At 41.2% G+C, this 20,601-nt stretch overlaps 1 protein-coding gene across 1 annotated transcript in view; it reads right to left on the bottom strand.

Moving 5' to 3' along the window:
• Positions 1–12,630: 12,630 nt before the first annotated feature.
• Positions 12,631–20,601, bottom strand: part of DEPTOR (DEP domain containing MTOR interacting protein) — a 127,864-nt gene continuing 119,893 nt past the window's right edge. Inside the window, exon 9 of the mRNA XM_079796341.1 lies at positions 12,631–17,326. Coding sequence (XP_079652467.1) covers positions 17,198–17,326 — 129 coding nt within the window. The 3' untranslated portion in view covers positions 12,631–17,197. The remainder of the gene's footprint in view (positions 17,327–20,601) is intronic.

Below are 20,601 nucleotides of genomic sequence, written 5' to 3'. Positions count from 1 at the left end.
CTCATGTAACAACATGAATGAACCTCACAAAATGTCTTAAAAAAGAGACAGAGACAAAAGGGTAAATGCTATGCGATAGCATTTAGATGAAGTTCTAAAAGACAAAGCAAATCTACACTGATAGAAGTGATACTACTTCCTCTCAGTGATGGGAAGAGAGAAGGTGGGATATCTCTTGATTGGGTGATGGTTACTGGTATACAAGTGTGCTCCTTTTGTAAAAATACATTGGGCTGTACAGTATGACCAGTGAGTGCACTTTTCTATGTTTATGCCATGTGCTACCAGGGGTCAGGTTATCTAGAAGCAGGCTTGGAAATTAGATTTGTAAGTTTTTTCGGGTGGGTGCTCTCAGGGACATATTTGTGAGGGTCAAGGCATGATGGAGCAGAGAGAATAGGTGACTGGGAAGCAGTTGAAACAAAGGTGTCAGCCAATCCCACAGGGAGCTCTGGAGTTAGGCTGCCCTTTAGAGACATCCCAGATTGGAGTGATGGTGTCAGGCACTTATATACCCAAACTGACCACATATTCTCTTTTGAGCAGTGTCTCCTCAAGACTTTGTGTATGTTCTGTTCAGCAGATCGGTCCTTTGTTTAAAGATGTGGACTGCTCCCAGGGAAGGCGGCATGACCTTGAATGAGGCAGGTTTCTTTCTCCCTCTCTCTCTCACCCTTTAATTAATTCATTTTTTTGTGAGAGCATTTAAATCTTACCCTTGCAGCAAATTTCAATTGTACAATACAGTGTTATCAACTATAGTCACCAGGTTATATAATAGATCCTTAGATCTTATTCATCTTATAACTAAAAGTGCCTACGCTTTTATCAACCTCTCCCTATCTCCCCCACCCCAGTCTCTGGTAAACACTTTTCTATTTTCTGTTTCTATGAGTTCGACTTTCTTTCTTTCTTTTTTTTTTTTAGCTTCCACATATGGGGGATACCAAGTAGTATCCGTTTCTGTTTGGCTTACTCATTTAGCGTAATGCCTGCCAGTTTCATCTATCTTGTGGCAAGTGGCAGAATTTCTTTTTTAAAGGCTGAATGGTTTGCCATTTTATGTCTATACCCCAGTTCCTTGATCCATTCATTTGCTGACAGACACCTTGTTGTTTGCATACTTCGGCTACTGTGAATGATGCCAGGCAGCTCTCTGTAGCAGAGGGCTTGTGCTGGGGAGGGGCTCAGCTGAGAGCTATGGGCCACCAGCACTCCCAGCAGCCACCACATACAGTACTTGAATTAAAAGTTAAGAAAGTAATATTCTGTCTCAAGCAAGAAAAGAAAACATTTGAAAGAACAAATGAACAAAATGAGATGGGCAATATGAAAATACTTTATCAACCCCCAGTAATCTGTTTCCTGGCCCTGAGCTCTGGGCCAAGGTGGACTAAGACATAGCTCATTAGCTACTTATCCTGAACCAGATGTTAATGTTTGCTTATTCACTGACCGTTTAGGCCCACGAAGAATTTCCTGTGACTTGCCCAGATTTTCAGCCCAGCAAGAGAGAATGTACCTATAAATAGCCCGTTGTGGAATCTCCCATTTATAATGTGGAGTTCCAAGGAGGAATGCTTATAGCTTCTTCAGCGTTTTCAGCCCTGCTGGCTGCTTCCAGGGGACACCCCCTCCCCGCTGCGCAGCGCGGTGGCCAGGAGCGCCCTATCTGCTCCAACAGGGCCTGGGCTGAGCTGGTGGGTTATTTGTTAGAGTTGCGGCTGCCGTTTTCTGAAAGGTGCAGATGACTTTGAGGTTAGCGAGCGCTCTGCAGTAAACACTGTGCCCCCTGTAGTGGCAAGGGGCCCATGTGAAATTGCATTCTGCTGCCCGTCCCCTCCCCCGCCCCCCAGCACTGCTGGGCTGAGTGGCTTCTTTGTGTGGGAGCCCACAGTCACCCAGTCAGCTCTCCACACTTTTATCCACTCCTTTCTCTCCTGGGGATGGGCTGCCCTGGGGACAAAGCAGGCTGCTGGTGGGCTTTCACTCCAAGAGTTCCTCTGCAATGTGGAGAGGGTCATCCCAGGGCGGCAGAAGGTAGCGTCGCTCTCTTTCAAGTTTCATCATATCGATTGTGCTTTCTAACAATGGGGCTGAAACAGCAGGAGACGCGGCAAAACTGGGAGCTTGGCCAAGCTGGGAAGGAAGGGAAGTCCACCTCTAGCATCCTCCCTAGCAGCCCTTTTCTATGGAGTCTGCACTTCCCTTTCTGTTCTCTAGGTCCCCATTTCACACTTGAGGTGTCCAGTGCCTTTATGGCTCTGCCAATGGCTTTCTGGGGGTAAGTTCACTTATTTGTGAGGCGCTAGGAGCTCACAGGAACTTCACGTTCCTGGGCTTCCCGTGTCTCTACTGGACTATTAGATTCTACACTATAAAGGGATAGAGCCCTTGATGTGGGGTTGGGAGGGACAAGAAGAGATAAATCAAAGCACTTACATACTTACACTGAGTAGCCAGATTATTATGATCTCTGAATGCATAATAATCTGGCCACTGTGTGTGTGTGTGTGTGTGTGTGTGTGTGAGTATATATATATATATATATATATATATATATATATATATATATATATATATTAGAGGCTTGGTGCATGAATTCGTGCAATGGTGGGGTCTGCCAGCCTGACCAGGGGGAGGGGACATTGGCGGTTGGCCGGCGTGCCTGCTGGTTGAACTCTTGGTTGAGGGGACAATTTGCATATTAGCCTTTTATTATATAGGATATACACTGAGTGGCCAGATTATTATGCATTCAGAGACCATAATAATCTGGCCACTCAGTGTATATGCATAGCCTATGGTTATGGGCAATAGGGTAGTGAAGACCTGAAAAGGGGGGGGGGGGGGGGGGTAGAGAATGGATAGAAGAAGGGAAAGGGGGGGGGGAATGGGAGATATCTGTAATACTATCAACAATAAAAATAAAAGGAAGACTAAAGGGATGGAGCAATCCAGTTTGTTAAAGTGGATTGCAAAGGATTTCCAGAGTTGCAGAGTTCATGGTTTAACCCACTTTCCAGCGTCTGACAGCTGTGTTTTATGCTCCCATACTGCCCGTGGACTTGGCACAGGCACTCTATAAAAGGCCGTCATGGTGGATATGTATGGTTTTGTTTTTCAGAATAGCTCTTCTCTTTGGGAAAATGCTGCTTTACACTATTGGGACTGTTGATTCATAGTGCTTCTATGTCTTCAACACAGGAAGGGCACATGACCCAAGGTGAACCAATGGTAGGGCTCATTGCTTGTTCACAAAGATCGGTTCAGGGATGGTCATGTGACATAGGCCAGACTACTTGGAATTCTGGGGCAGGAAAGTTCACTACAGCAGATGGAAGAACTTGAGCCTGAATCTTCCAGCAGCTATGTCCCTTCCCTGGTACATAAGCTTATGGGAAGGAAGCCTATGAAGAGAAGGAGAACGTAGAGAAAATTCATCCCGATTTTCTAACTCTGGGATAAGCAGACATCCCAGTTTGCCTAAGGCCATCTCAGATTACACCTGCTGTCCCAGCTTCATCATTTATAGTTCCCCCTTTCCATCTCAGAAGTGTTCCATGTGGATGATAAATTGTATAATTGCTGTTCCTATTGCATGTAGTCCAATAGAACAACAAAGTCTTCTTTCCCCCCTAAAGTTAGTACAAGCTGGTTTTCTGTCACTTGCAACCAAAATATCACTCTGAATTCTCCATCACTCTCTTCTAAATTAATCATGAAATCTTTCCACAGTACAACTCCTAAATGTGATTACTTCCGCTTGCTTGAACTCTCTGGCAGAAACCTGATTCTATTTCTGGTTCTTGGTTTCCACTTGCTCCCAAGGTGGAATTGACACCTTGGGCTCTTCCAGGATTACCCAACCACCTTGTCCTAATCTAGTTCCCTTACTCCACACTTCACCAAAGGTCAGCATAGCTGACAGAGTTCATCAGCAGGCGCTGGGACCAAGTTTAGAGAAGAAAGGAGCCAGGGTAGACCCGAGGGACAACCTGGGTTAATGAACTTCAACTATTAGTTTGTTTTGTGTGGGTTTTTTTTTCTATCCTTGCATCATTCTGCTCAAAATTAAAAGTCCTGGAAGAGAGTTTTGATTTAACTTGGGTTTGGTAATGATTTAACTCCCATTCTTTCGCTAGGAGAGACGAGGGCACCATGATACATATAACTGTACAAAATTAGAGAGATACATGTTGTAGAAATGGCTGCTGCTGATAATTACTCATTTAATTTTTTGTGCATTTCACATTTGACAGGGGTACTACCCAAGTTAAGATATTAAAATAGTACCCTAATACTATCTTTAACTCACATGTTTGAAAATAAATCATTTTGTCACAGAGTTATATGCTGGGGATTATGGAGTATACCAAGAAGAGTCAACTAGGGTCTTCAACGTTAAGACAAAACAATTGTATACTAGTACATAGAGTTAATATGAAGCAGACCATTATAAGGGCATACAGAGAAGTTGGCATGAATACTGTGACTTAATTTAGCCAGGGATGATTCACAACATGTCACCTCGCTGATGCAGAGTAGAACGATGTTCTGAACGACATTACTCCTGACAAAACGTCTTGTGCTCTCTTTTTTGCTTTAGTTTTGCCTCTAATGCATTTCTTGCCTGTGTAAATTATGACTTTTGGCTCCATCCCTATCAGATCCTACAAGAGCAATGTGTCTTTCTGTTGCCTAAGTGCTGATCTCGGGCTCTGTTTTCTGTTGGTCATCCTCCATGGACTCACCAGCAGATACAGCGTCTCCATGTGAATTATCCCCTGCTCTGTCAGTTACACAGTTTCACACCCACACTCATGTTTATATTTGCCCATCCATCCCAGCCAGCATTCCAGAGATAGAGGCCAACCTTCAGTAACTGCTGGAAGAGGCTGCTCGGAGCTGATAAGGAGAAATAACAGATTTTAAGTCAAAATGGGGAAGGAAAGAGAGAGGGAAAGTCAGTTGGTGGTTAAGGGAACAAAAGGCAAGAAAGATCAAAGGGAAATAACCTTGCACTCCAACTCCCAATCACAATGTTTTTGTTTCTTTTTAGAGAGAGAGGAAGGGAAAGGGAGAAGGGAGAGAAAGATAGAAACATCTATGAGAAACATCGATCTGCTGCCTCAAGCACGAGTCCCCTCACCGGGGATCAAGCCCACAACCCGGGCATGTGCCCTAACTGGGAATCCTACCAGCGACCTCTTGGTGCATGGGACAACACTCAGCCACTGAACCACACCAGCCGAGCTCAGCATACATTTTTTTAAAAAAGGAAGTTCTACTTGAACTTAGTCTAGACTCCAGACACTAACTGTAAAGAAACATTTCACCAACAAAGGAGAGAATTGACTGAGAAGCTGTGTGGGCATTATTTTTATGTTTGCAGTAGAATTCCCTTTGGGGTGGCAGGGGTCAGGAGTGGGGAGACTCCAGCAGGCACATGAGAGGCACTCTGTTCTTCATGCAAGGGATGGTCTCGCCCTGACAGAGCCCTCCCATTTTCTGGCCCCACCAGACTTGCCAGGCACACCAATGCATGCTTTGTTTCTGGACTTGCTTTCTGCCATATTAAGAGGTTGACAACATCCAAAGGCATATACAATGCCATTGATGTGAACAGAGCCACTTCCAAGGAGTAAGAAGAGGGTACTTCAGCCTGTGCCTGAACATGGCTGAAGGCGGGCTGTGCTTTCTGCTCCTGCCTCACACAGCTGGGAGCTGAAGTCAGGAAGGCCTCTAACAATTATGTGCATTGTGTCAAGCAACTGTAAGAATGTGTAGCCATTGACTTTCTCTTGCTCTGGGCACTAATAATCCTGGATTGTTAACAGCCACTTTCTCTCCTGAGAAAGCTCTGCCATGCTCAGCAGTTTAGCTAGAATGTTGAGCTAACCCTGAAAGCCAGATAACATATTCACATTTCTAAGTGAAAACTTGAACACACCCTTCTTGACTTCTGATTCATGTAAGAAAAGCACTACACATGGCAAGATGAAGAATTTGTCAGGAATTAAAATATACCAGCGACTCTCATCCTACATTCAGATGAAAGCTTCTTTTCCTGTGTGTGTGTGTGTGTGTGTGTGTGTGTGTGTGTGTGTATGCACATGCATGTGTGAGTGCAAAGTCCAGCTCTACCAGAGAGCCCTGGCTTTATCACCTAGTTGTTCTGCATGATGGAGGTTGTAAGGGATGTAGGTCAAAAGTTAAGTGGGGCTGATGAAACATTATGAGATGTAAGGGGGACACCTGCAATAATGTCAACATTAAAAATTTTTAATTAAAAAAAGAAAGTGCTTACTTGCATTTGAAAGTGGTTACTGGGGATAATGTGCATAAAGTAAAGATTTAGTAATGTATATAAAACATGTAGCATGTGTGTGGCCCATAAAGGGCATTTAGTAACTATCACAACTGTCATTTCTAGAAGCCTGGAGTCCTGGAGATTTGCCTTGATTTCTTTTATGGTGGGTCTGTTTTCTTCTGAAAGAAGGAGGACCCTTTGCCTCTCAGTCCTTGCTGTAAGCCCGCTTCTCTCTTAGCTCCAAGGAAGATGCCAGACTGAAGGTCTCCTGTGCTCCAGCAGATGTCAGTCTGGCCTTACTGCAGAATCTAGAGAAACCTCAGATCCACACACGCTTGCTTCAAGGATTCCAGGACGGGGGAGTGTCTTTCACAGGCCATCTAAGAAAGGAGGCAGGAAAAAAGTCATCAGCAAGGCTGCTATTCTAGGCTCACTGCCATTTCAGCAAAGTGTATTGTAAAATTGGAAGGATTTGTACACACATACTTCTATATAACAAACATTCATTGGGAAGTTATTGTGAGCTGGGTGCCTTGTTAGATCCTGGAGATACAGAATTCGTTGAGGTAGTTCTTATCCTCTAGAGTTCCCAGACTTGCAAGTTACATTTTGGCTGACCACCTGTAGTGATGAGCACTTGATACAGCAATAAGAAGCATCCATATTATGTGTTGAATGAATGAAATGAAATGCATGCATGAAAGTAAAGGTGTCTGGGTGTTTGCTTGCAGAAGAGTATCTCAGAAGGAAGCTGGGGAAATAGACACTGCGTCCCCAGTTTGGGAACAAGAGAAACCCTAGGGATGAACCAAATGATAGGGATGTTGAGAAAGAGGAAAGCAAGGGAAACCCCTGATGTCTGGGGATGTAATGGCAGCCACTAGGGAAGAGGAATGACTCCCGGGTGTGGTCTCCCACAGCAACAAGAAAGTGATTCTCAGCCACCACCTACCTGCATATGTGACCTTGTGCTCCTGGGCAAACTGGGTAGCCATGGAAGGCACCACTAGTAATCAGAGCTACTGGGTTCCAATTCTGGCCCCATCACTTGGCTCCGTATGTGACCTTGTGCCACCAACTTAACCTCCCTAGAGAGCTGAGTTCCTTGCCTATAAAATGAGGGTTTTCCTGGAACCTACCCCATGCAGCTGAGTGAGGATTAACTGAGATCATCCATAGAAAACATTTGTTAGCAGAGCTGGCCAATATTTAGACTGCAATCAATAGTAGCTATTATTATTATTAGTTTTTCTAAGACTCTTTCTCGATCCATAAAATGACAAAGTGAACCAGCAAATGTACAAGGTCTCTCACAGCTGGAAAAAAAAAGGCTCTGATGTCATGCTTCTGTTTCCATTTCTGTACTAAGATGGGAGTGTGTGGAGTCTGGGTGAGCCAGTTCTCAGAGGAAGCAGGAAAGCAAAGAAGGTGGACTTAAGTGTGTAGAGAAATCAATGAGAGGGTTATCATGGCTGTTGATGAGAAGCAATGTGCACTTTAAAAATAAGAGGGTGCACTACCTCCTCCCATTCCATGCCAAGCAAGGAAAGCCCCAGATACAGTTTTTCACACTGATGTAGCTCAGCCTGACTGACGAAAACCTGAAAAAACAGTGGTTCTTTGTCTAATAGATGGGCTTGTCAGACGTTTGTTCATGGATTCCAATCTTCCTTAGAGCTCACAGCACTGTTTCCCTCCCTTTTTTGCTGATAAACACCAGACCTGGCAATCTCCCTGCTTAATAATTAACTAACCTTCACATTCCCATGTCACATGGTCCTTGCTGCACTTCTTCACCTTTCCCAGTGGGAGAAACACCCAGATGCTTTAAAATCTGGGCTCAGCACACAGTTTTGGCTACAGTGACATACTAGGACACATTTTCAAAGTGGGGGTAACAGAACAAAGGTCCTTCCTCTCTCCTCTTCCCTGTCCTACCAGCCCACGTCCCACCCCCTGCATTGGACCTGGATAAGTGTCATGAGCCACCTTCCTAAAGTTGCTATTCTGAGTCATCCTTTGTGGACTCAAGCATTTCAGACTTCAGGAAGAAACAAGTTTAATAGTTAACCCCAAGGGAGCAACGGGCATCTAGAACAAGATCCAGAGTCCCGGGAGGCGAAGAGAGAAAGTCACATAGGCAGAGAGATAGGCAAAAAGCGAGTCACCAAGTCCCGGATGTAAGAACAGGAGACACCTCGGCCAAGTTCTTTCCAGAGCGCTCTTTCTCCTGGCTCAGTACGTTCATCAGACGCACAAGGCAAGCAGCAGCCTGTGCCCCCACTCTCTGCCTGTGCTAACAGAAGCACAGGGTGGTGGTTTTGCTGACGTAACTCCAGCATGAATCTCCTAAACCTCTACACTTAGGAAGCTTCCCACAAAAGACAAATGGAACAATGTCTCAATTAAGGTGTGCTCAGGAAAGAGACTCCTTTATAATCAAGACTAAGTCTCCAGTATACCTGAGAACTACGGTTTGCCATGGGAGAGAAAGCACAACAACTGTTTACTTTTATTGCTTTCTTAACAGGCTGTAAAACTGCTGGGGGAGCCTGATCAGATAGTAAATAGATGCTATTCTGCAGTTTTGTGAAACTATTTCCTATGAAATCTTGAGTTTAAAGATTGTGCTTGGTAACTTATTTAGGTGTAACTTTCAGTTTCAAAAGCTAGGTAGCTAATAACATAAGGATCCAATGCAAAATTATTTTTGCTCTCTCTCAACTTACAGCCACAAATCCAGAGCTATATTTCTGACCATCCTGTGAGTCTCCCTGCTCCTCAGTACTCAAGAAATATAGCAAAAGTGACAGCATGGGTGATTTCTTTTAATGTACATAAGAAAACGTAGAGTGGATCATATATATTTTTTCTAACCCTTCCATAATCTAGTCTATGACTTTTCTTTCAATTACAGTTTACGTTCAATATTATTCTGTATTAATTTCAGGTGTACAGCACAGTGGTTAGAGAATCATATACTTTACAAAGTGGTCCCCTCGATATTTTAGATACCCACCTGGCCCCATACATAATTATTACAATGTTAGTGACTATCTCCCCTGTGTTGTACTTTATATCCCTGTGACTAGTCTGTAAGTACCAGTTTCTACTTCTTAATCCCTTCACCCTTTTCCCTCAGCCCTCAACCCTTCTCTCCTCTGGCAACCAACAGTCTGCTCTCTATATCTATGAGTCTGTTTCTATTTTGTTCTTTTAAATTCCACATATATGTGAAATCATATGGTATTTGTCTTTCACTGTCTGACTTATTTCACTTAGCAAAATTAGTCCATCTCGGCCCATCCCTGCTGTCACAAAAGGTAAGAGTTCATTCTTTTTTTGTGGCCAAGTAGCATTTCATTTTATGTAAGTGTTGCTTCCACATCTTGAGTATTATAAATAATGCTGCAATGAACATGGGGGTGCATAAATTCTTTCGAATTAGTGTTTTGGGTTTCTTCGGATATATGTAGTCTATCATAACTAAAACAACAAAAGTGTATATTGTTGGTAATAAAGATATGTAGAAACAATACATAGAGGCAATCTTATGGGTTAGTGTGGGTCTACAAAATGACAGAATTTTGAATGGTATGGTAGTAATAATAAGAGTTTTTAATAGTAACTTTTGAAGCACTTATGTAGCAGGCACCATATTGACCTTTAAATATATAAACTCATTAATCTTCATATTAGCTGTGTAGGAGTGTTATACCATTTAGAAAAGAGAAAACCAAGGCACAGAAAGACGTCCTGAAACAAAGCATCAGACTGGATATTTCTGGGACCTGAGTTCCAGTCCTGGGTATACATTGGTTGGTATGAGTTTGGGGGCAAGTAAGAACTTCCTCAGAGTGCTTTTTTTTTTTTTTCTGTTTGGTGGGGGGAAAAAAACAAAAAACTCCCACAAAAACAAAAACAAAAGAAAAACATCCAATTATTGATTATTTGCTAGGGTCAAGGATAAACATTTTACATGCATTATCTCATTTAATCCTCACAGTAGGCCAGTGATGGGCAACCTTTTGAGCTTGGTGTGTCAAACTTCGCCAAAAAACTGAGCATAACTCGGGTAGTGTGTCACTTTGAGGAAAAAACATTATTTCGCAAATGTGTCATCCTCGGGAGCAGCAAATGTTTCATCCTCGGCATGCGGCCGCCTCAGTGGCCGCGTGTCATCAGAAATGGCTACGCGTGTCAGTGCTGACACGCGTGTCATAGGTTCGCCATCACTGCAGTAGGCAAATGGGGTAGGTACTATTGTTCTCATTTTACAGATAAGGAAACTGATGTTTAGAGAGGTTGAATAACAACTAGATGTATTTCTAAGTGCTAGAGCTGGGATCTGAATCCAGGTCGGTATGTCTCCAGAGGCTATGCTCTTAACCCCTATGACGCGTCCTGCCTCAGTCCCTTTAAACTTGCTGTTTCCTGTTTATAATCTCTCCTTTTAGATTTCTCTAAGGCTGGCTCAACTCCTAACATCAGGTTTGCAGAGAGCTGCTGCACTGCTTAACTTCAGGGGGGCACTGTTTACAAAGAATGTAATGGGAATGGTTCCTCCTAGGAACTGAGTAATGTGACAACTCCGTTTTCTATCATCCCATCTGGTTTCATTTTACTTCTTAGCACTCACCCCTAGTTTTATTTATATAACATTAGGTCAGAGACCTGTCTTATTTCCTGCTGTTTGCCAAAGACTCAGTGACATGCCCATATAGGTGCTTAATACGTTATTTTTGGATGCTCTTGAATATGTTATACCAGTGGTCGGAAAACTGCGGCTCGCGAGCCGCGGTTTGCCGCTCTGTTGACTAATGAGTTTGCAGACCACTGTGTTATACTGACTTCCAAGAGTCCTTTCCTCATTGGAATCACAAAGTTGTTGTAGGACAGAGTTTCAAAACATCCTTGCCACCATGAAGGCACTGATGTAGTAAGTTTGGGTCAAAGATTACTTCTTAACATTTTTTGTGCTTTAAGTTTTATGAGCTTTGCAGCAAATTAGGACTCGCAGTGTTATTGACCAAATAGGCATTTATTTGACAAAAATTAAGACATCTCAGAATGTGTTGGAAAAGATACTGATCAACATATGTCACTTTTATATTTTGGATGAGAGTAGGTTCAACCACTTTGGAAACTAGTCCATTGTGACCTTGGAAAGTTAGCATTCACATTTCCCATAACGCAGCAGTTTCTCCCCTAAGTGGATTCCTATGAGAAATTCCTCCACTTGTTCCCAGGAGATGGTGCAAGATTGTTCATAGTAACCCCATTTATGTCAACAACAACAATGGAAATAACTCAAGTGTCTAATTACAAGAAAAAAAGACATATAATGTGTGTTCTATAAATTTTGAAGCCTTGAAAAATGAATTAATTACAACTATACACAAAAACCTAGAAGAATCTTAGTAATATAATTCTGAATTAAAACAAGCAAGTCCCAGGAGATTATATAAAAACTGATGCTCTAAATTTTAAGAATGTTTATTTAAAAAACCCTAAAGTATTAAGAACAAAAAGAAGAGAATAGCAAACACAACATTCACCACTGTGGCTACCTTGAGTAAAGGAAAGTGGGGGAAGATTGGAAAGGAGAATACAGTTAAATGTAAGTTGTCAGTGTTCTGTGTCTGACATTAAACCACCTGCTTCAACACCATTATTTCATATTCCTCCCTCTGTGCAGAGAGAATTATAGGAAGTAGACCCAAAGATGATTCTTATAAGATAAGCTGGACCCAGGGTCATGTCCACTCAGTTTTGTATTCCCAGGGTCTGTGTGCAGTGTCCAGCAAAACACAGATCCTCAGTGAGGTTTCTCAAATGAACAAATAAGTGAATAAATATGAGAAAAATGTAAAGTCCTTTTGGTTAATATTACATGTGGTCCAAGAAAACACTCACCCATACTGAATTATGTGACTGATTTTCTAATTCATTGAAAGTAAAAATACTGACTTTCTCTCAGAGTAGCAAAAAATCATATAGCATTTCCCTTATAGACTATTTCACAACATTCATCAATACTAGGATGTGTAGGGACAAAATGATTTCAACTCAAATACAGTACAGAAAAAGCTTTTTAATGCACTTTTTTCCCCTCAAGCAAAAGAGCTTCAGAAAATATCCATCATTAAGTAGTTTTATGAATGGCACTTCTGGCTACATTGGAGAATTGGAGATGAGTCCCATGTGTTCTTTCCTGATAGGTTAGTAATATGTTAGCTTTATAATGCAACCCTTTCTTAGAATAAAAAATAGCTAATTTGTTCTAAAAGACAGGAAAAGTAAAATCCTAAAGTCACTGTTTTTAAAAATTAACATTTATTTCATGCTATACTAGCTATTTTTACCTTATAATTTTAAGTGTTATACTATAATTTTTAATAAAGGGAGAACATAAATTTCAGTCTAATTTAAAAATAAGCATATATATTAAGTACATATATTAATGCATTTGACAATATCATAAGCTAACTTTGATGATGATCTTCATTTTGGTACACTGCAGATTTTTCCTGTTGATACTGAACTGAGGAAAAACATATTATTCTGTAAATTCTGCCTTACGTGAGTAAAACCATGGTCAATGATATCAATAGACTAACTGATCAGCAAAACTGAAAAGAGTTATTCTGATCATTTATGAATAAAATGAAATGGGATTAATATTCAACAGGAGAGAAAGTTAACATCATCCGTTTAAAATAGGTCCTGAAAGTGGATTATTTTCAGAGCATATTTGAAAGGAATGAGTATCTGAAAATGTGGGATTTCACTTTGAACTGAAAGCAATGATTTTTAAATTATTCATTGGTACTACTCCAACACATTCTCCTTTAAGATGGTGTGAAGTTGATCACATCTAATCTACTCAGACATGGATATCTTCATGTTACCCATCATTTCTCAACTAGTCCCCTAATCAATTTATATAATTATTTAACAGAGGTTAATAATAAAACATCAGACAACAGAATCAATCCAAAAGGCAACCGCATTTTTCTCTCTACAACATAATTAACAAACATATCAAAAGTGTTTTTTCTGGGAACGAAGAAAGCCATTTTTGCAATACACTGCTACACACACACACACACACGCTAAAATAAAAGTTCTTAGAAATACTGCTCACTGTTAATTGAGACTAATTCTTGGTGTTATATTTAAGGATGGAGTTTCTAAATGTTAAAGCAGTTCTACTGTCAACATACCACACAAAATACTTATTTTTTTAATGATATGATTTAACAACATGAGTCAATTAAAATGTAGACCCTTCACCTTCACAGGTACATGGCACCATTTGTATTTTATAAGTACCTCAAAGCTAAAAGCCTACACTGCAGAACACTAGACTAGAAAGGACATAGGATTGGGGCGGGGGGGCAGGAGACCAGTATTTGGCCCAGGCTCTGTACCCAACAAGCCTCGTGACTTTGGACATGCCACCTGACGATTCCACACCTATTTCCTCATCAACGCGACAGGAAGACTAAACTGTGCTTTCCTTGGCTCCGTGTAGCACTATCATGTCAGCATTTTCTGACTTTGAAGTTTTCATTAGGCACTGGGCTTTATTTACAACTTAATCTTATATTTCTACCCAGTGGTTGGTCAGTAAATTACATCTGGATAGCTGAAGTCTTTCAACAACTAGGCAACTTCTTGGTCCTTTATTCAAAAAATAATGAATAAGTACCTACTCTTGGTGGATAAAAAATGGCCACCAATTCTTTGCAACTCCTCCCATCAAAAGGTAGAGGCTATTTCCCTACCTCTTGATTCTGGGCTAGCTTTGTGACTTGCTTTGAACAACCAAATGCTATGCTGTGTGACTTCCAATCAAGTCCACTAAAGGCCAGGCAGTTTCCATTCTCACCTGCTTCGATCTCATGTGGGGAAAGGACACATGAAGCAGAACTGAGGCACCCCAGCCAACTGCGAGACATATGCATGAAGTTTTCCAAGATCAGTCAGCCCCCCATCAACTCTTCACTGACTACAAATGTTTGTGTAAATCCAACCGGTACCACATGGAGCAGTGGCTGAGCCATGCCAGCAGAACGCTGCCCAAAATGCTAACCCATAGATCATGAGCAAATAAATAGTGCTATAAGGCATGTTTGGGGGTGATTCATTGGATAACATGGATAGCAATGGACACACTACTCTGTGTCAGGACTGGGCTAGGTGAAGGGAATACCTGGGTAACAAGACACAGTCCCTTTTCTGCAGAAGCTTAGAGTGTAGTTAGCGAGGCAGACATGTAATGGGACAATTTCGAAGTAAATGCTGGAATTACAGGAGTTTGATGCATGAGGGTCCATGGGAATTTAGAGAAGGAGCTATAATCCCAGAACTAGGGAGCTGGCAAAGGTTTCTCAGAGGAGACAATAGCTAATGGGAGTCAATGAGAGAGGGTTTTTTCAGGCAAAGAAGGATATTCCAGGGAAGAGAAACTGCAGGTGCAAAGGCTGGAGGAAGCTAGAAGGCTCCCTAGAGGAGTGGGAGCATTCACTTTAATTACACCGTGAGGATGTCACAGGTGGGTTCGGGGGGAGCTAAGGTGAAGTCCTCTTGGCCTTAAATAGACTTCTCTAGTATTTGTCCTTTAAACTGAGAGTGATGCGAGCCACTCTCTCTCTCCCTTCCTCCCTTCCTTCCTTCCTTCCTCCCTCCCTCCCTTCGTTCCTTCCTTCACATTGGTATTCATATGGCCAAATACATCAATGACTCTCCAAATCAAATAAATAAATTTCACAGATGTGGAGTAAATAAAGCCAGACACTTCCTTCTCTGGTGCTTAGATTGGCCAAAGGGAAGTGATACTATGCCAGGGCCAACACGAGGGGCATTAGGACACGTACAAGTAGCAGGCAAGAAAAAGATGCCAGTTCCCAAAAGGCGGTCCTTCTCCTGTCAATTAATGAATACCTCGGGACAGACAGTATTTAAGACTCATCTTTTAACGATGCCATAAAAAGTTTTTAAAGACAAATGGTAAGGCCTCCTACTTACTAGTGGTGTGGCCTTGGGCATAAGACGAACCTCTTTATGAGTCAGTTTCCTCGGTTGTAAAATGGGGATAATGATATTGACCTCACAGGTCAATAAGAATTAGCAATGTATAATTTTAGCACTGCACCTGGTACAGAGTAAGCCTTCCACAGAAGGTCCCTACAGGGAGAAAGGCTGGGGGTGGTAACATGGGCTTTAACGTTAAATAAACCTGTGTTTGAATCCAGGCGACTATCACTTAGCCGTTTTTGCAGCTGGGTGAACTTGGAGACCATTTTTAAAGTTGCTCATACTTAGTTTCCACAACCACAAAGTAAGGATGATTAATATCTATCTGGCAGGGTTGTGATGAGGATGGAAAGAGATCATATTTGTTAAGAGCGATAGCACAGAGATTGGCACACAGTAGAAACGCACATAGGAGCATATGCATGGAGATGACAATAGTTCCCGAATGTAGATCGGCAGCATTAATGTTAGCCATTCTATCTTACTTCGAAATCCTATTCTCTAAAACTACAGATCAGAAAAGATGGACTGCCAGAAACATATACATGTAGCATCTTTAAGATGGTATGTCGATTCTACCAGTACCAATACATTATGATACCCTATCACAAAATAATGGCTGAGGCACATCATTCATATTTTATTTTGTTAATACATAATAAGAAAGTAACCTCATCGTTCAGAATGCATTATATGAAATGAAGAAGAATTCAGCATTCCCTGACTCCTTAATTTGGCACGTTGAGGAATTTCCTCTATACACCGAGCCCCAAAATGCATTCTTTTCTACACCAAAAAAAGAAACATGCATATATACAAGCGAGCTGAAAAGTTACAACATGAGACTTGCTTTTGGTGAAAAATATTCCCGCCAAATAAGTAGCATGTCATGTCCTTAGAATACGTTATACTAGAAAGCTAGTAAAGATTCAGGCCAGTAAGGCAATTTAGTTTCAAGTTTTGTCACATATGGGCCAAGTTCTAGAACACTTCACTTAAAAAAGGGATACCCTCAAAGTGAAATCTTGTCAGAGGCTTGATTCTAAAGTATATGTGTATATACAAACGTCTCTGTTTTGATATTCAATACATTCAGCATTAATTCCAGAAAGCTGTTATAGCTGATAGAACAAATGATTTTGGCTCAGACAGAAAAAATGGACAAACAAGTTGAAGTAGTATCTCCCTATCTACGCACCCATATAATCACAGAGTTTTTGCTTTTTAACTAATGCTATAGTTGAAAACATATGTTGAGTTAAAGTTGACACTAAAGGCAGAAATTCAGAAAAAAAAGCCATTTTTTGATGGCTGTAAGCTCTTGAAAGCTTTAGATCCTCCTTCAAAATGCTAATTAACAGATACTATTCCTTTGACTGTTGCTTTAATTTGGAGCTCAGTGAAATCTAGATTCTCTATTAAACAGTTCCATGTTCATTTTGGTGAGAATACAGTTTAAAGCCCCTAAAAACTCCTCTATTGATTCCTATGAAGGAGATTTTAGCGAGTTGCTGTTTTGGCTAGAGAAACATTTCAACAACTTTCTGCAAATTAAAATAAGAAACAGTGAACGAGAACTACAAACAGAAATCAAGTAAAGCAATTCTACCCATTAAGAAAATTCTGTCCCAAATATTTTCTATACTGACATAAGTTGCTGTTTTTAAGATGTATTACCCGGTTCTTCCACATTCAAAACAGTGTATGAAACGCAAATCAAGACGTGTCTGTACGAAGAAAAGGTTTGTATGTCCAGAGCCATCCATGTGCATGGAAGTCTTGTCGCTGCATTGCGTTGTGTTGTTTTGGCTTTGCTCATCCACAGCCAGGAAGGCCCCCCGCTCAGCACTCTAACTCCTCCATGACTTCCATGACAATGGTCCGTGGGCCGGTCAGAATCAGATTGCTCACAGTCCGGTAGTCCACATGCAGCACGTTGAGCCCATTGACAGAGACGACAAACTGACAGACCTGAAGGCAAGATCAAGAAAAAGCATCTATCATGGCTCCTGGTTTTCACAGACCTCTAATGAAGACATTGTATAGCTCTTCTAGGTCACATCATTCTTATATTTATTTTTTTTTATTGATTTCAGAGAGGAAAGGAGAGGGAGAGAGAGATAGAAACATCAATGATGAGAGAGAATCATTGATCGGCTGCATCCTGCACGTCCCACACTGGGGATCGAGCCCACAACCCAGGCATGTGCCCTGACCGAGAATCGATTGGTGACCTCCTGGTTCATAAGTGGAAGCTCAACCACTGAGCCATACCAGCTGGGCGACATCATTCTTAAAATGCCCAACCATACCCAGCTGACAACTGCAAATTCAATAATTTCTAAGAAGCTACACTTTTTCTGGAAGGCAACATAATGGAAAAAGCATTTGTTGTAGCGTTTTACAAAATTGGATTTAAATCCTAACACAGCAATCAATAGCATAAGCTATGGGTATTTACATTTCTGAGCTTTATTTTCCTCAACTCTAAAATAGGGATGATTAATAATAATAACAATAATACTGCAGTGCTTGAACCTATGGGGTACTCAATACATTATCGTCATCACAGTATTTATGGCTGTTATTATTCATTTGGACCCAATGTATAGGGAGACCCATGGCCTGGTGTTCCCAGGACAGTCCCATTATTTTATACCAATTGTTCCTGCATAATTATTAGTGGTGCCTCCTTTGACTTGCCAAGGTGTCCCAGTTGAGATAATAAATTCCACAAATTTTCCTATTTCCCATCCTTATGAGGCCAACAAAGGTCAGATTTTATATTAAGTCAGTGTTACTTAATAAAGGTCAGTGTGATAGGAGAGAGAATTACAATAAGAAAGTAAAAGGGCATCATTCAATATTGAGAGGCCACTGTGGATACATCATAGGGAGCCTGATACTGACCCACAGCCACTGTTTCAAATAGAATAACTTCTCCTGAACTTGGTGGTGGCATCAGGTACTGGGTACCTTTCATTAGCTGACATGCATGAACAAATGGTATATCTGTTGTATGTCTGGAGATATTTGATATGAGCAATTTGGTTATGTCACTCAAATAGAACAATGGAGAGAACATAGATCTCCAGCTGTCAGTGATTAGAGCAAAACAGAATCAAATGGTACATGGTAGGTACTTATGGTAGGCTAAACAATACCTCACCCCCAAAGACGTCCATGTCCTAATCCCCAGAACCTGTACATATGTTAGTTTACATGGCAATGGGGAATCAAGGTTGCAAATGGTCTTGGGCTCCTACTCGGCTGATTTTTTAACGGAAGGAAATTACCCTGGGTTATTCAGGTGGACCCTATGTCATCACAGGCAAGAAAGTCAAAGGCAGAAGTAGGAGAGGTGATGACAGAAGCGAAAGGCTAGAGTGACATAGGGAAGGGGCCAGGAGCCAAGGAGTGCAAGTGGCCTCTGCAAACTGAAAAAAGCAAGGAAATGGATTCTCCCCTCAGAACCTCCGGAAGGAATGCAGACCACCTGCTGACACCTTTCTCTTAGACTTCCTGACTCCAGAACTATAAGGTCATACATTTGGGTTAAGTCAAAAAGTTAGTGTTAATTTGTTACTGCAGCCACAGGAAAACTAATAAATATTTCTGTTGAAAGAACTGAATGAATAATTGTAATAAGCAAAAAAAAAAAAAAAAAAGCACAATTAGGATTGAACCTGAAGGGTTTCTTCATTCTTATAACTTATACCTGCACTTACTGGGTTGCTTTTTGTGTCACTAAAAAAATCCCTCAACAATATGTAAACTTAGATTTTTATTTCAAATTGTTTCCTTGAATGAGGGGGAAAAAAAGGAAAAAAAGGAGCCATTTTATCATGCTTATTTTCAAGGTAGTATTTTTAGAACCAGGCTGTTAGGAAAGATGTCATCTCTCCCTAAGTGGTCTTAACAGCTGCTGTGGTTCCAACAGTTCCAATGTTCTGTTACTAAAGATGTGCAAAATGATCAAGAAATACAGGTAGGACTATGTAACATATTCAGTTATAATGGACTTTGATTTGGCCTCCACAGTACACTATGTTCTGCAAATAAACACGCATTACAAGTAACTACAGGGAGTGCACAGCGTAGGGAAAAAATTATTTTTCTTCTATATTAAAAAGCAAATACATGGAAACAAACAGGAACTGTGATGACCTCTGAGTAGACCTACCAACCTTAGGTACATATCACCTCTTACCTGGGCTCAGGAGATGTAGATGCCACCCATAGGTGGCAATGAAAATTCAAATGAGATAAAGATGCTTTTTTCCTGCTTTTTAATATTTGATTGCAATTTTCATTCCCCCAGTTCATAGACAAGAGATCAATCATGAGCTCATGTACCTTCTCTAAATTCAATCTACAAAAAGTGTAGTCCCTTAAATTCATAAAGAAGGTACACGGAGAACATCATCCTTAATGAAAAGGAAGAACAAAACCTTCCTAAGGCCTAGGTGAGAGAGGTCTCTGACCACAGTAGGTCGGAAAGAGTTAACAGGAAGAGGGAGGCAGGACTCAGCACATTTCAGGGTGTGATCAGTTGGGATAAGTACCTAGGCTTAACTCCAGCCTTCCTCCTGATAAGGAGCCAAACCAACCAAATAACCTTGCCTCTAATTCCTTCCCTACACCAGTCCTGGCAGATGTCTGACGGCCTTCTGGATGGATTGAGTGCTCATGGGATTGTGCAATTGTGCATTGGTTTTTGTAGGTTTGGAGACAGATCACAATTATTCAGTTGTCTCATCCAAAGTGGGAGTGAGGCTGGGGAGAAACACTACACCTACGATTGCACAAGTGTCTTCTCACTGCCATGGAAATCTGTCTTTGCCAAGACACTTCCCTGAAACCTCTCTCTCTCTCTCTCTCTCTCTCTCTCTCTCTCTCTCTCTCTCTCGATTGCTTCAGGCTTTCCATAAAAATAACAAAACATTTGACAAGACACAGACCAAGAGAGAGAGAGTTTCAGAGACAGAAAGAGTCGTAAAAAAAAAAAAAAAAGACACAGATACAGACACAGAAAATAATCAGGAAGAGCTGAGTCCTAGTTAGCATAGGTATAGAAGCCTATCTAATAAACGATGCAGAAAGCAGACCAAGATGTCAAGTGCAAACTAATACTTACATTATTAATCCAACAGAACATTTGGATGTATTCTAGAGACCGTTCTATCAAGCTCCCACTAAAAGTAGAACTCTTCTTCAAATCCATGCAAAGCATCCAGCCTATCTTA

Source organism: Cnephaeus nilssonii, assembly GCF_951640355.1.
Source record: "Cnephaeus nilssonii genome assembly, chromosome: 18".
Taxonomy (NCBI): domain Eukaryota; kingdom Metazoa; phylum Chordata; class Mammalia; order Chiroptera; family Vespertilionidae; genus Cnephaeus; species Cnephaeus nilssonii.
This window is presented reverse-complemented; position numbering and strand designations above follow the sequence as displayed.